Consider the following 15,617-nt stretch of genomic DNA (forward strand, 5'->3'; position numbering starts at 1 on the left):
TCATAATGTTTGTCATGGGCAAGGGAAAGTAGAACTGGTAATAGCTGTGCCATATTTGAGGACCCTGTACGTCCACTCTGGATAAGTGACAGCGTTTTATAAATTGTGGTGAAATATATACAAAATTTACTACCTTAACTACTTTTAAATCTACAGCACAATGACAGTAAGTATATTTACATTATTGTGCTACCATGAACACTAATCATCTCCAGAACACTTTTTACCACTCATTTCTCCTCCCCCAGCTCCTCACAACCATGATTCTACTTTCTTTCTGTATAAATTTGATTACTCTAGTACCGCACATAAGTGGAATCACACAGTATACATCCTTTCTGTGACTGGCTTATTAAAATTAGCATAATATCATCAAAATTCATTCATGTTGTAGCATATCAGAACTTCCTTTCTTTTTAAGACTGAATAATACTCCGATGTATTGGATGTATATGCTGTATTTTATTTATCCATTCATTTGTCTATGGACCTTTGGGTTGTTTTTACCTTTTGAACAATGCTGCTATGAACATTGGTATACCAATATTTCCTTGAGTCCCTGCTATCAATTCTTTGGGATATATATCCAGAAGTGGAATTGTTGGATCATATGGCAATTCTGCTTTTAATCTTTTGAGAAATCATCATACTGTTTACCATAATTGCCATACCATTTTAAATTCTCACCAGCATGCGCAGGGGTTCCAATTTCTCCACATCCTTACCAATACTTGCTATTTTCTGGTGTTTTTTCCCCTGCTCCAGTTTAGGTTTTTATACTAATGGATGTGAGGCAGAGGATAAGTGGTGAACTCTTGAAAGATAGCTAACCAGGAAAAGGGTGGCTCATTGCCTGAGAGAGAACCAGCATACAGCATGACGGCTCTCCCCCAGCGGATAGTCAGCAGGCCTCAGTCACCCCCTCTGAGAGCAAGCCATGCACAATGATTGTATTTCACTAGAACACAGCAGAACATAGGTTAGGTCCTTCATCTTGCTGAGGCGACATGTTCAGTGCTTAAGACAATACCTTATATTACTATGCAAAGATTCCTAGGAATAGATGCTGACAGATCTCTTTGCTTTTTTTTTTAAGAAAACATATAAAAAGGGAATATACCAGAGATGATTCTTGGTAGCCCACTATTGCCCATACAGTATATAGGCCATGTTAGTTAGCTTTCTTGTACAAAATACCTAAGTTAATCAACTTATAAAGAGAGAGGATTTATTTTGGTTCATAGTCCATTATCTGTTGGCCCCATGACTACACCTATGGTGAGGCAGCGCATCTGGTTTGGAACACATAATCGAGCAAAGCTGCATGCCTTATGGCTAGGAAGCAAAAGAGAATGAGGAAGGGGCTGGGGTCCCACAGTCCCCTCAGCACATGTCCCCAGTGATCTAGACAACTCCTACTAGGTCCCACCTCTGTAAATTTCTATAATCTCCCAATAGTGGCACCCTGGGAAACAAGTGTTTATCACATAGACCTTTGGGGGACATTCAAGACCAAACCATATCAGTGTTTTTAGAAATTAATAGTAAGGAAATATTTCCCATTTTTGTTATGATTTCCATTAGAGAGAAATGGGGAGCAAGGAGGGTAAGCTCTATCATCTAGGGTTATTCTTTGTAATGGCTCTCCTGAAATATTAGGAAGAATATAGATACTTAAGGTTAAAATTAGCCTTCCACCCCAATATTAGGAATTAGGATTTATTTATACTACCTTGACCCCATTACTCCAATACAGTTTAGAAAACACAAAACTGAGCTTATGCTCAGCTTATGCTCAACATTTTTTGGGGAAATATAATTAATCCCCCAAAGGACATACTAAGTTGTTTTTTTTAATCTTGTACTTACAGTTGATTATTTGTGCTTTTTTCCAAGGGCTATTTTACTTCTCTGTCACAAAACCCAGAGAGACAACACCCATTATCTCTAGGCAGAAAAATAAAAGCATGCATAGGGTGAAGACAACGTTGTCTAGGTTTCCTGAGACATTTATCTGCAATAAATAAGCACTTATTCCATCTGCATGCCTGGCACTGTGTACAGGAAGCAGCTAGAGAGGGACCATAAGAACTAATGCACCAGGCACAATGGCATATGCCTGTAATCCCAGTGACTTGTGAGGCTGCGACAAGAGGATCACAAGTTCAAGGCTAGCCTCAGAAACTTAGCAAGACCCTATCTCCAAATAAAAAAATAAAATAAAAAGGGCTGAAGATATGGCTCAGTGGTAAGGCACCTGTGGGTTCAATTCCAAATACCAAAATAAACAAAAAACAAAACAAAAACCCAATGCCTATCTTTGAAGACTTTAAAAAGTTTGAAACAACCAAGGAATAGTTCTTACCCCATGTGTAGGAAAGTACAACATAGGCCATGTGAGCACATACAGATCCCACTTACTGATGAGCCAGACATGTGAAGAAGAGGCTCCCTTTAGGAAGGAAAGTTGGAGGGCATTACAGAATAGAACAAAGGATGAGATAATGGCCCAGCTAAAACCGCTTAAGAAAATAATTGTTAGCAGAACACGCTGGCAACAATATTTGTAGGGAGTTTGTTTTGGACTTGGGATGTGAGATGTTAGCCCATGTAACTGCAATCGATATTTATTAATCATGCCAAGTCTTGGACAGAGTCCCATGAGCAATATAACTAGGAATAACAACAACACCCCCTTACATTTATGCCACACTTCAATCTACAGAACATGTCTACGTGCATCTCAGTTGAAGTTTCATGTTAAAAAACAATTAATTACCAATGATGAAAAATGACACACTCACCTTTGCATATAATTTTAGTTAGTTAGACTAGATTCTTGCTTTCTACTGTGACTCACATTAGGGTTTTTTGTTTTTGTTTTTGTTTTTTTACCAGGGATTGAACCCAGGGGCGGTCAACCACTGAGCCACATCCCCAGCCCTTTTTTTTTTCATTTTTTATTTTGAGACAGGATCTCCCTAAGTTGCTGAGGCTGGCTTCAAACTTGCAATCCTCCTACTTCAGCCTCCTGAACCACTGGGCCATAGTGCCCAGCAAAGATTTTTTTTTAATGTTGATTTCTAAATCTTACAATTATTTGAATGATTCAATAATTATTTCTAAACTTAAAGCTATGCCAATAAAGTACAATGTATTCTAATTCCAACCACATTTATGAATTTGCTTAATTTTTCAAGTAAATTACCCTCTGGAGACTAAAGAAGTTTAGAACTTTATTCCATTATCTAAATGTGGCTCTTTGCGCCAGTTGGATGCTTACTCACTGACTTCTCATGTATGAGTCACTGAAAATCTTTTTAAAAAATCATCCAAGGGATGAAATAAGCTTTATAACACCCCTAAATTCATTGCAGGGCTATCATTTGTTAAGTTTATGGCTAGATAATAGAATTAGTTGGAGAAGGTGATCACTAAGATAACTTTCTCCTAAATATCCTATCATCCCCATCTTTTTTACATTAAGCCAGAAAAGTTAGCCTATTTAATTAATAAATTGATAATAAATTGACTAACTCATGTGAATGCTCTTGTGTTTTAAGCAACATTAGAGACAATTCATGCCTCCATTCAAGTCCCAAGGCATTCTGCTACAAATGTCCAAAGACAGTCTACTCTTCTCCCCCTCACGCACCAGGGGGGCTGGGAGCTCAGCACAGGCCTGAGAGTGGTCTCTCAAAGACAGCAAAGGAAAAGTTCTTCCCATATATAGAAACCATGAATAGCCTTTTTCAAATCCACCCTTAATTAACAAATCAGTAAAGCAGTGCCCAGAAAATGAAGTGACTAGCTCAAGATCTCATAGCCAGAGAGTGATGGAGCGTTGGCCTTGAATCCTTGTCCCCACTCCCAGTCCAGTGCTCTTCAGTATTCCTCACTGCATCTTATGGGCATGTAAAATGTCATCACTATGGAGAAGTTCCTGAATTGAATGACTTTGTGGCCCTTGTGGCATCAAAATTACCAATATTAGTTGTTTTGCTATATATAGTAATTATAAATATAATAATATAATCTTGCCATAATTTTAAACATCATATCAAACTTAATTTTTTAAAATACTCTTTTAGAAGATCTAATATCTTTAGTACATACTACATTCAATAGGCAAACCCTGTTGATTTCTATACCCCACCCCACCCCCACTAGCCCCCAGGGTTAGGAAGTGGTCAGGGCAGCCTATCAGAGTCAGGACAAACTCCTGCATAAAAAGGGATATATCTCTTACAGTGTTGAAAACCAGGACAGACAGAAAAGCAGGGCTGCATCTTGACTCTGGCCCTCATCCCATCTGCTTCAGCGTATGTTTTAAGGCTTGCTCCATATTAACTCAGTCATGAGCTATTTTTTTCCAAATGAAGCTGAAATAAATTGGGGGGAAAAAATTAGCCTGGCTTTCCAAAGTGGACTCTCATGGGCTTTCAGTGCACACTGTGAAAATAAAAAATTTGCTTTACAACTCTGAGAAAAGAAAATGTAAATAGGAAACAGCTGTTTCTCTTCACGAGCAGAGGAACACCTGATTTCATTGCTGTTATTACCAGTGTTCCAGTAAACATATGGAGATCCCAGTACAGGTGGCGGTGACTTCCAAACTTTGCCATACACTAGACTTACCTCAGGACTGATTACAAAAAATGCTGATGCTTTTTCCCTACCTTTAGCTAGTTTGATTTAATTGATATGAGGAATAACCTGGACGTTAGGAATTTTAAAAGTGATTTTAATATGCAGCAGTTTGAGAACCACTGCCTTTTTGGCTAGTTTGAAAACAACAGGAACTAAATCCTCCTAGTCCAAACTGTGAATTTGACCTAGCTCCACTCATTAGAGGCTCAAGATCCAGTCTGGCTCAAAACAAGTCTCTAGTGTTTACTGAGATGTGTCCCCTTGGGCATGTTACTTAACTTTCCTGAACTTAGTTTCTTCATGAGCAAAATAGGAATAATACTTTTTACATAGAGTTCTGTGATGTCTAGCACGTTTGTGTTTCAGTTGTTTCTGATACACTTATTTAGATGAAAAAATCCATTAGATTTCAAGTCTTTCAAATAAACAATTCATTTTCTCTGGGGCAGAGAAGGAGGAAGAAAAGGAAAAAAGGAGACAGAAAAAGAGATCTATATTATTTATACTTTTTAAAAAATATTATTGTGGGCTGTGGCTATAGCTCAGTGACAGAGCGCTTGCCTAGCATGTGTGAGGCACTGGGTTCCGTCCACAGCACCCCATAAAAATAAAAAACAAACCAAATTAATGGCATTTAGTCCATTTACAACTACAAAAAGACAATTTAAAAAAATATTATTGTTTCCCTAATTTATATTCCATGATCACTGAGCAATCTTCTAATTTGTTTTCTATGTCCTTTATCTACTTATTTGATAAATATTTATTGAGAATCTGATATGTATCAAGTTTTGTTCTAGGAATAAAGTACATCAGAAATTGAGATATTTCTTAGACAAAAGACTTTTATTTTTTTGTACTAGGGAGTGAACCCAGGGACACTTTACCACTAAACTACATCCCCAACCCTTTCTTTTTTAAACTTTTCATTTTGAGATAGAGTCTTGCTAAGCTGCTTAGGGCCTTGCTGATTTGCTAAGGCTGGCCTCAAACTCACAATCCTTCTGCCTCAGCCTCTCAAGTTGCTGGGATTACAGATGTGCCCCACTGAGCCCCACTCAACAATAAGAAAACAAATTATATGAAATGGTAGAAGGTGATAAGTCCTATGGATGAAAATAAAGCAAAAAAAAAAAAAAAAAAAAAAAAAGAATGAGAGGAATAGGGTGTTCTATTTTAAATTACAGACATTGTCCTAATCCTATGTCATAACTCAGAAGGTATTAGTTTCTTAATAGATTGCACACTAGCTTTCTTTAAGCTTTAGTAAACTCATTCTCTGTTGTGGGTTGATGATTCAATATAGTGAATAAAATTTCTTGTATTCATTCATACTTCTTTTTAAAAACTCAACACCAGAGTTGGGATTGTGGTTCAGTGGTAGAGCACTCACCTAGCACATGAGAGGCCCTGGATTTGATCCTCAGCACCACATAAAAATATTGCGTCCAACTACAACTAAAAAAAAAAACAAACTCCATTTTATAGGTAATTGGTTCCTGAGCAAAAGGCCACCTAACAAAATAATAGTGAGACCTTTATAACAAAGGGTCTTACGTTGGGTGCCCCCAAAACAGAGAGATACTGAGAGAAGAACCTGAGGTAGTGTAGTTGAATTGGAAGGGGCTCCCAGGAGGCACCACCAGGAGCTAGGGAAGATACATGAGACAGGGAAGGAAAAGAAGACGGTGTAGTGTGTTAATGAGCAGGCCTCAACCTGGGCCACAGGGGCTTAATCACACTGAGGATCCCTGGGAGACTGCCTGAAGTACAGGAAGCTTAGGAATGATGTACCAATCAGTTTATAAATACAGGAAATTTTATTCACTATATTGATATCATCAATATAGCTTACCATCAGTTGAGGGCTGCTCTATTAACATATCTGAAAAGAGGGAGGCACCAGGCAGGGATTGTCTGCCATACTATGCTTGAACCTCATAATATTTTTTTACCTTCTTAAATTCAAAATTATAGTGCAGTATTTAAAAAGAGACTAAGCTGTGGTTTTCCCTTTCTCAAGTAAGCTTTCCACATCATAATATGTTATTGCACTTTAGATTGTGGGAAGAATGCTTAAAATTATTTAAAGAACAAGATCATTTTCAGGCAAACTCAAAAGTTTCAGAAACCCTAATTACCTAATGTGCTATCATTATCTCTTTATTAAAGCAAGTCCTATGTAGAAGACTAAATTTGATTTAAACTTTTTACAACTAATAAATTTGCATTCTACACTACATGAACCATGATGCAAAGAAAAGACTACAGACTCCAATTTTAAGCCAAAGTAAAGCTTAAATTGTATACACAAGACAGTTGGCCAGCAGCTGCCTCACCCAAAATGAGGGCCTGAGGATAACACCCCAGCTCTCCAGGAAAAAGGTTTTATAGCACAAGAGGGTGTGCTGGAACTTACAGCTAACAGGGTTCTGGCAAGCATAATACAAAGGCAGATAGCAGGTTAATGATCTGCATGGCTTAACATCTCAAGGTAGGGAATACATTGAGATTCCAACATCAGAATTTATGAGGGGCTGCTAAGGTTTTAGGGAGGGTTGTTACCTGGTCAAGAAGAGCTAGGCATGGGTGAGTTTAGAGCATGGGCAGGAATTTCAAACAAGATTAGCCCTCAGAGTATGGTCAGGCCAAATAGAAATCTTAGTAAAACAGAAATGAACTTTCCATAACTTTGTGATGAGATGGCTCCTAATCTTAGATAGAATTGAGTTCATTAAAATCTCTTTCCTTGTTCAAAATCCCTATTTAACTGAATATTTTGTAGTAGAAATCACTGTTACTATTATCAAATCCAGTGGATCTTCTCAGTCATGAGTAATAATGACAATCTCTACATCGATTGTACTGAGTGTTAGAACATTAGCCTGGGGGACATGGTTCTTCACATGCTCTGATATTCTTGAAAACAAAGTCCTGAATCTAATGTTGTTTCCAACTAATGAAACCATTTGTTTCCCCCAACAAGTAGGGGCTGAAAATTGTAGATCACTTTTAAAAAAAAATCCATTTATCCCTTTTTGCATAGAAGTTCCTCTTGAGTGGTAAGGCAAGAGTGTCCCTACAACCAGAGAAAAAAGATGCTCAGGAAGTCCTTCAAGTAAATGCAGTGTTGGAAATGGGAACACTGGCAAATTTTAAAATAATAATGTTATTGTTCACAGACTCTAGTCAGAAATACCCAAATTTAAAACTGGCTTTACTACTTACAAACCATGTGAACCTTTATATATTTCTTTAATTTTTCTGTGCCTCAGTTTTTTCATCTGTAAAATAGGGATGATAAGAGGATTTCCTCAAAAGGTTGTTGTAAGGAGTAAATGAGAATGAATTTTCGAGCACAAAGCACAGCCCCTTAAGCACACAGTACAGATAGTCAAACAAGAGGTCTGTGCAGTAGACTAAAGACACGAGGGGTCAAAGCAACCTCAGAATGGGGTTATCACTGCTCCATGCCTGGACAGCCATTATTTCTGCAGAGGCCCTGGATTTTGTTGTTGTTTTTGTACTGGGGATTGAACCCAGGGGCACACTCCCGCCGAGCTACATCCCCATCTCTCTTTATTTTTTATTTTGAGACAGGGTCTTGCTAAGCTGCTTAGGTCTCTCTCAGTTGCTCGGCTAGCCTTGAACTTGAGACTTTTCTGCTTCAACCTCCTGAATAGCTGGGATGACGAGCATGCGCCACCATGACTTGTTTTTTTTGTTTGTTTGTTTGGTTTGGTTTTGTTTTCTTGTTTTTCTTTTAGATGAGAGAGAAGGGTGGCAGGGGAGAAAGAGGGAAGGGTGAGGGGGCAGGAGGCAGGCAGACTACCTGGTCTCCTGCATAAATTTTGAGCATTAGGGATCCACCTAATTCAGGGAATGGTTGATTTCTTCAGTATAGAACAAGGCTAAGTTTGTGTCCATATCTGAAGATGAAGCCTTATCTTTCAGATAATGCAGGAGATATCAGAAACTAAGATCAGAGTCCAAATTCCTGCTTTGTTTTTTCCTGGCCTTAGCCAAGTTACTGAGCCTCTCTGAGTTTCAGATTCATCATCTCTAAGTTGGTAATATTCACTTACAGATGATAATGCAAAGGAATCATAGAGTAGATGCTCAGTGATGCCTGGAAGCCCACTAGGAATATATATATCCAGGGGAGTTTTATTAGAATCAGTTCTAAAGTCTACCATTGGAATATTTTGGGGAGGGGGTACCAGGGATTGAACTCAGGGGAACTTGGCCATTGAGCCACATCCCCAGCCCTATTTTGTATTTTCTTTAGAGACAGGGTCTCAAGGAGTTGCTTAGCACCTTGCTTTTGCTGAAGCTGGCTTTGAACTCATGATCCTCTTGCCTCAGCCTCCCAAGCCACTGGGATTAAAGGCGTATGCCACCGAACCCTGCCTACCTACCGTTGGAATCTTAAAGTGAATCCCTGGTCATCCTTTTTTTCTAAGGGGGTATATATATATATATATATATATATATATATATATATATATTTTGGGGGGTGCTGGACATTGAACCCAAGGGCACTTAACCACTGAGCCACATCCCCAATCCTTTTTATTCTGTATTTGGAGACAAGGTCTCACTAAGTTGCTTAGGAGCTGAGGCTAGCCCTGAACTTGTGATCTTCCTGCCTCAGCCTCCCAAATATCTGGGGTTACAGGTGAGTGCCACCATACCCAGCCTCTTTCTCTTGAATTTTTATAGCTTCCTGCCCAGGATTGGGCAGAAGACTTGTAGAGATTTACACAAAGCCACACATTTGAACTTTTAACTGAGGTGATAGAGTCTTCAAGCATTTGCCACTCTTATTCACTCCTTGAGAATGACCTCAGTTTGAAAAATCTGTCCCTAACCAGAAGGGACCCAATCTAACAATAGTAGGGACCCATCTAACTAGAAAACAAAATCAAAACTCCTCTCTGCCTGGATATCAATCTGTACTTATTTGTGTGTGGGCATAATGCTTACCCACTTGGTCTGTCTCCTAAACTCTTGTCCCACTTGATCTGCTTGACACACACATCTATACAAACATACACACTGCCTAGCTAGGGACATCACCTTTCAATTGCTCCATAAGTCCAATATTTATGGTTTTGAACATTAGTATGTTCTTTTAAAAAAAAAGAAACAGTGATGGTTTATGACTATTTGATATGATTCTTTTATCTTTTGCAGGGAAAACAGAAGCCTATTTGGAAGCCATTAGAAAAAATATTGAATGGTTGAAGAAACACGACAAAAAAGGAAATAAAGAAGGTAGGAATTCAGTGTGGTTGTACATTGCAAACTTCACCCATTTGCCAACGGCTCTTGTTACATAATTATTCCTGTAATCAAATTAGTGTAAAGAATCAGTCCAAAAAGACAGCAGCTGCCTTTGAGATGACAAGAGGAACAGAACCTCACTTATCTTATTATTCAAGGCATCTTCTTCTTTTTTACATTTGATTTTGAAAAATGTCAAGTGAAAGAAGAGTGATAATATAATGTATCCCCACATGTCCATCACCTATCTTCAATAAGGATGAATATTTTGCCAGTCTTGTTTCACCTCCCCCCTCACACACAGTTTGCTTTCTTTTCTGAGCACATACTGGGTGCTTCATGCAGTCACTAAAGCAGCCCCTCACTTACATAAAACAAAACACACCCTGTTCTGTGTGCTAGAGATTCAAAGGATGATCAGATGCAGCCCTCAAGCCCTCATACAACAAGGAGCTCACGGTGTCAGTGTGGCTATGGTGAACCCAGTCAGGACTGTGGTAGATGGATGTTGGAGCACCAAAGGGGTGAGACAGTGGGGTGGGTCATCCCACCATGATAGAGCCAGCTGGGAGAAAGGACAGCAGGAAAGGCCGTGATGCAAAGGTAAGGAAGAATCCACTGAATGAGGAGAAATGGAGTGAGAAGGAACCCAGGGGCCAAGACATAAAGGAGTGAAACAGAAGGATCTGTTTTGGGGATCAGAGCCATTTTTTCCCCCAGGACACTGGGTGTCTGTCGGGAGGAGCAGCAGCCAGGCTGGGAAGATGCTTGTACACTCTGCGAAGGAGGATAGCTTTAGCCAGGGGCGCCAAATTGGGTTAAAAAAAGAAATCCATCTGGTAGCAGTGTGGTTGCAATTGAAAAAATAAGACCCCAGAAGGCAGGAAAAAGATAAGGAGGCCAGGATCTGGAGCAGAAGTGATGGGTCTTTAAACCAAGGCAAAGCAAAGGCAGAGGAAATAAAGAAATGAGCAACTTGAGAGCCATCTGGTTGCATTCCAGGTATCAGGCAAGAGCACCTGCAAAATAATGTTCTTCCAATGAGTTGAGTGATGCTTCTCAAGCTGAGGCAGGAGGACCATGTGTTCAAAGCCAGCCTCAGTAACTTAGTGAGGCCCTGAGCAACTCAATGAGATCTTGCCTATAAATAAAATACAAAAAAAAAAAAAAAAAGAACAACTGGAGATCAATATAAATTATAAATTAAAGGTACACTAATTTGGAGCATTTATGTCATTGTTTTCACTGGGTCAACATATGCCTCAGATTCCTGACCATAACTAACATCATCCTGCAAGTAATCGCCCTGTTCCAGAAACGATCCATCCAGTGAAGCATGGAGATCTGATTCTTGTCCAAGGAAGGCCTTGTGAGCGAACTTCAGAGTGAGGGTATGAGAATGTTGGGTTTTAGGTTTTCTTTTGTCTCCTGAAGGGAGGATAATATGCTGTCTTAAAGACAGAGAAAGCTCTCACATGTCATTGTGGCTTGACTTGTGGCTACGTCTCAAGGCCTATGGAGACCTAGGTGCTGCGGCCGTGCAGTGGCTCACGCTGTGTGAACCAGAGGACTTACCATTAGTTCTGATCTTTCTTAACCTCTCCTGGTGCCCTCTGTTTAGCAGGGACCTGGGCGACCTGAAACCCCTTTCCAAACTCAAGAAATGGAAGCCCATGTGGTGTGATAGAATGATGATAAAATCTTATACAGACTTACAAAAAAAGAAAAAGTATGCTTTAAAAAAGCAAACCACAAGCCAGTTGTGGTGGTGCATGCCTGTAATCCCAGCAACTCAGGAGGCTGAGGCAAGAGGATTGCAAGCTCAAACCCAGCCTTAGCAGTTTAGTGAGGCCCTAAGCAACTCCATGAGACTGTCTCTAATAAAAAATATAAAAAAGAGCTGGAGATGTGGCTTGGTGGTTAAGCGCCCTTGAGTTCAATCCCTGGTACCAAAAAAAAAAAAAAAAGCAAACCATAGCCCTTATCTCTTTTGAGCCTTACAAGCTTAATTAAAACCTCTTTTAAAGTTAACAAGGTGGCGACTAGCTTATGTATTCCAAAAGTCAGCCAGGGAAGAGTTGGGATTGGATTCTAGGAGCCTGCGCCATGCTAGTTTTTCTGTTGCACACAATCAAACCATACCATAAAGATACAATTTTTCCTTCTCATAAGAAAGCAAAAGCCAGGCATAATGGCACATTCCTGTAGTTTCAGCTGCTGATGGAGCTGAGGTAGAAGGATTACTTGAGCTCACGAGTTTAAGACCAACCTAGGCAACATAGTGAGACCCTCATCTCAAAAAATACCAAAAAAGCCTGGTACAGTGATGCATACCCATAATCCTATCTATATGGAAGCTGAGGCAGGAAGATCACAAGTTCAAGAACAGCTTATACAATTTAGCAAGATCCTGTCTCAAAAAAGAAGTTAAAAGGGCTGGGGATATAACCCAGTAGTAAAGCACCCTGGGATCAATCACCAGTACCAAAAAGGAAAAAGACAAAATATTTTCCTGTTTGTTCATTCAAATCACTGAGACCTTATCTGTCATCAAGAGTCTGTCTTTTGTCTCATTAAAAATATTAATAGTGCAAGTCATTCTGAAGAGTCAGAATTAATGAACCAGGGAAAAGCAAGAGGTGCTTCTCTGTGCCGAGTCGGGAATCCAGGAATCATCTTTGTGAGATACACACAAAATATATGTTTGCCTTCTACTTTCTGACTAAGAGAAAGAAAAAAGTTAAAAACAAGCATTTATTCAACATGTGCTTAATGTACCTGTCAGAAGCTTTATCTTCAGTACTCAAGGTTTCAGAATGGTCAAAGCAATGACCACAGACTGACCTGGTTTCGGAACTTGGCTCTGCTGCTACCTGTGCAAGTACCTTCTGCTGTCAGCCCTGGTTCTTCATCTCTGAAATGAGCATGCTAATGCTTACCTCATGGGGCTTTGTGAAGAACAGATATGAGGATGGTTGTAAAGTGCTCAGTGCTGGGTGTTTTCTAAATACATGCCCTAACCAGGAACAAAGGCCCTGTTTGCTGCAGAGGAAATGAGCTCTCAGCCTCAGGCTCACCTCCATGTAACACTTAGTGTTTACAGAGAGGTCCTTCCTGCTTCATTTTCCCTTCACACAGGTGCCTAAAGATGCCCAGGTTCAGGTTACATTCAGCCCAACTTAGGGTGGCTGTGCAGCCTCTGTGTTTTCATACCCCCCCCCCCATTTTTTCTCTCTCCCTTACAAACTGGTAGAAGGCAGGGTTTGGTCATTTATGATTATAACTATCTAAAAAAATAATCAGGGAAGGTGTGGGGTTTTTTAAGTCTTCAGAAAAATGCCACAGGCAACCTTCTTACTTAGGGTCTCTTTGTGTTTTATGGATGAATTGATGTTTATACAGATTTTTTTTTTTCTTGCCATAAAGAGGTTATGGTTTGGCTTCTTATTCCCTGCATATAATTTAAACAGCATGAAATAAACAAGGTAATTCTAAATTTGGAAAACAAAAATGTGGGTTGTCGCATTAACAGGAATTTAACCTAATATTATAAGTTCAGGAAGTCAGGACTCCTGGTTCTAACCATAATTTTGCTGCTTTTGTGATCTTGGATAAAGCACTTTAGCTTCAGGACCTTGTTACCCCATGGATGTTTCCTAGCCCAGCAGCACCAGGTTCTCCTAGGACATTGTTTAAAATGTAAAATTTGAGTTCTCACCCCAATCTGCTAAATATGAATCTGAAACTCTCCCAAGAGCCCCAGACGATTGGCTTATAAACATTGACATTTGTAAAGCCCTGGTCTGAATCTGTTGCTCTTTGGTCAAATGAGATGGTACTTCCCACTTGAACACCTCACAGGGTTGTGATAAAGAACAGATGAGATAATACGATACATATAAACATCATTTTAAACTGCAGAGCTCTGCCTGAATGTGAAAACAGATGATAATCTTGTTATTACACAAAGTGCTTCTCAATGGTAATCACTGTAATGGGATTGGTCTCTCTTGATATTTGCTCATGATACTTCAATAATATTTTCCAGACTATGACCTTTCGAAGATGAGGGACTTCATCAACCAACAAGCTGATGCTTATGTGGAGAAAGGCATCCTTGATAAAGAAGAAGCTGATGCCATCAAGCGCATCTACAGCAGCCTGTGAAAATGACAAAAGATCCAGGAGTCTTTTGACTGTTCCAGAAAACATAATGTAGCTTAAAACACTTCTAATTCTGATTAATTTTTTTTTACCCAAGAATTATTAGAAAGTGCTGAGTTTACAGTAGTTAACCTTTTAGAAATGGATAAAACATAGCTTTCTTGCCACAAAAACTATCTGAAAAGTAAAATTGTATGTAAGCTGAGATTTTGTACGTAGAATTCTTATTTCTTCATAGATTTACATTTTATAATCAATGTTGCTCTAGAAAAGCCTCTCATGGACTGAATATAAAACTAAGACTTCTGTCTCACAGACTTACACACACTCCCCGAAGAATGAAGGGGGTTCTGTTATCAGAGCATGATGGATCCCAAACCACCTTATTCCAAAATGTCATTTCCACTACAGTTTCCCAGTGGGCACTGAAATAAATTCACATTTCTGCAAACCCTCTATAGCTTGAAAGCCATCTGCTTCTTCAGTTGCTCTTTTTAGGAGGCTCTTTACTAGGCCCAGTGGACAAAAAGGAACTTGAAAAATGGGTATAACATTCGCTGGATCTGCCCAACATGGTGGTGTACACCTATAATTTCAGCTGTTTGGAAGGCTGAGGCAGGAGAGTCACTAGTTCAAGGCCAACCTGTTCAATTAAACAAGACCCTGTCTCAAAATTAAAAAAAAAAAAAAAGGCTCAGCCCTGGGTTCAATCCCCAGTTTTGCAACAACAAAAAATTTTGTTGACTTTATTAACATTTTATCCCCACTCAGCATTTTCTGTGAGTTCTTAGACACTGAGTTTTCAGATAAAGGGGGATTACTTATATGCTCTCCAAAAAGATAATTGAGGTTGTAAACAGTATAAAAGCATGTTTAAAATTTTATACCAGATCTTGGTTATCTAAACTGGATTTGACCCAAGCAAGGTGGCTCAACAGAGAGCAAAGGACCAGGTAAAGTAGAAATAGAGATTGACAACCATTAATCTCTTAGTTCCCTGTGAACTAAGTTAGAAGTGCTTCCCTGAAGGAAAAGTTTAGTGAATTTTGGGTTCCTGCAACTCCCCTTACCACAGACATGGCCCTGGAAACAAGCATACAGAGGCCAGGTTCCTCTTAATAATGAGTCAGTGTTCCCAAAGAGGGCTTTGAAATGTATTATTCAGTGTAAATTAATTACATAAATATTTTTCTACTGTCAAAAATTAACACAATGCTTTGTATATTATCAGCCACTATTTCAGATTGGCCTTCTGATGCCTGTGTTGCTGTCTTGAGGATCCTACCAGTATTCTCCTTGCAGTGAGGACTGAGAAACTTACAGGACTTTGTTAAAGGCCATTTTTCAGGAGTAGGAGACCAATGCATCCCTTCCCAATCTCTTCAGAGAGTTACAGAAGCAAACAAAAACCAAAGCCTGACAGACACACAAACTAAGCTGAGCATGTTCTAGAGAAGCCAGTACCCACTAGTGAGTAGGGAGAGGGAGCCTTTGCCCAAACTCCACTTGCAAAGCAC

At 39.4% G+C, this 15,617-nt stretch overlaps 1 protein-coding gene across 2 annotated transcripts in view; it reads left to right on the forward strand.

Moving 5' to 3' along the window:
• The window catches only part of Scg3 (secretogranin III), a 40,234-nt gene extending 25,734 nt beyond the window's left edge, over positions 1-14,500 (forward strand). For both annotated transcript variants that reach the window (XM_027925975.3, XM_027925977.3), the window contains 2 exons: positions 9,847-9,927; positions 13,985-14,500. In XM_027925975.3, the coding sequence (XP_027781776.1) occupies positions 9,847-9,927; positions 13,985-14,103 (200 nt within the window). In that variant the 3' untranslated portion in view covers positions 14,104-14,500. The remainder of the gene's footprint in view (positions 1-9,846; positions 9,928-13,984) is intronic.
• Positions 14,501-15,617: the final 1,117 nt, after the last annotated feature.

This window comes from Marmota flaviventris, chromosome 2, assembly GCF_047511675.1.
Source record: "Marmota flaviventris isolate mMarFla1 chromosome 2, mMarFla1.hap1, whole genome shotgun sequence".
Taxonomy (NCBI): domain Eukaryota; kingdom Metazoa; phylum Chordata; class Mammalia; order Rodentia; family Sciuridae; genus Marmota; species Marmota flaviventris.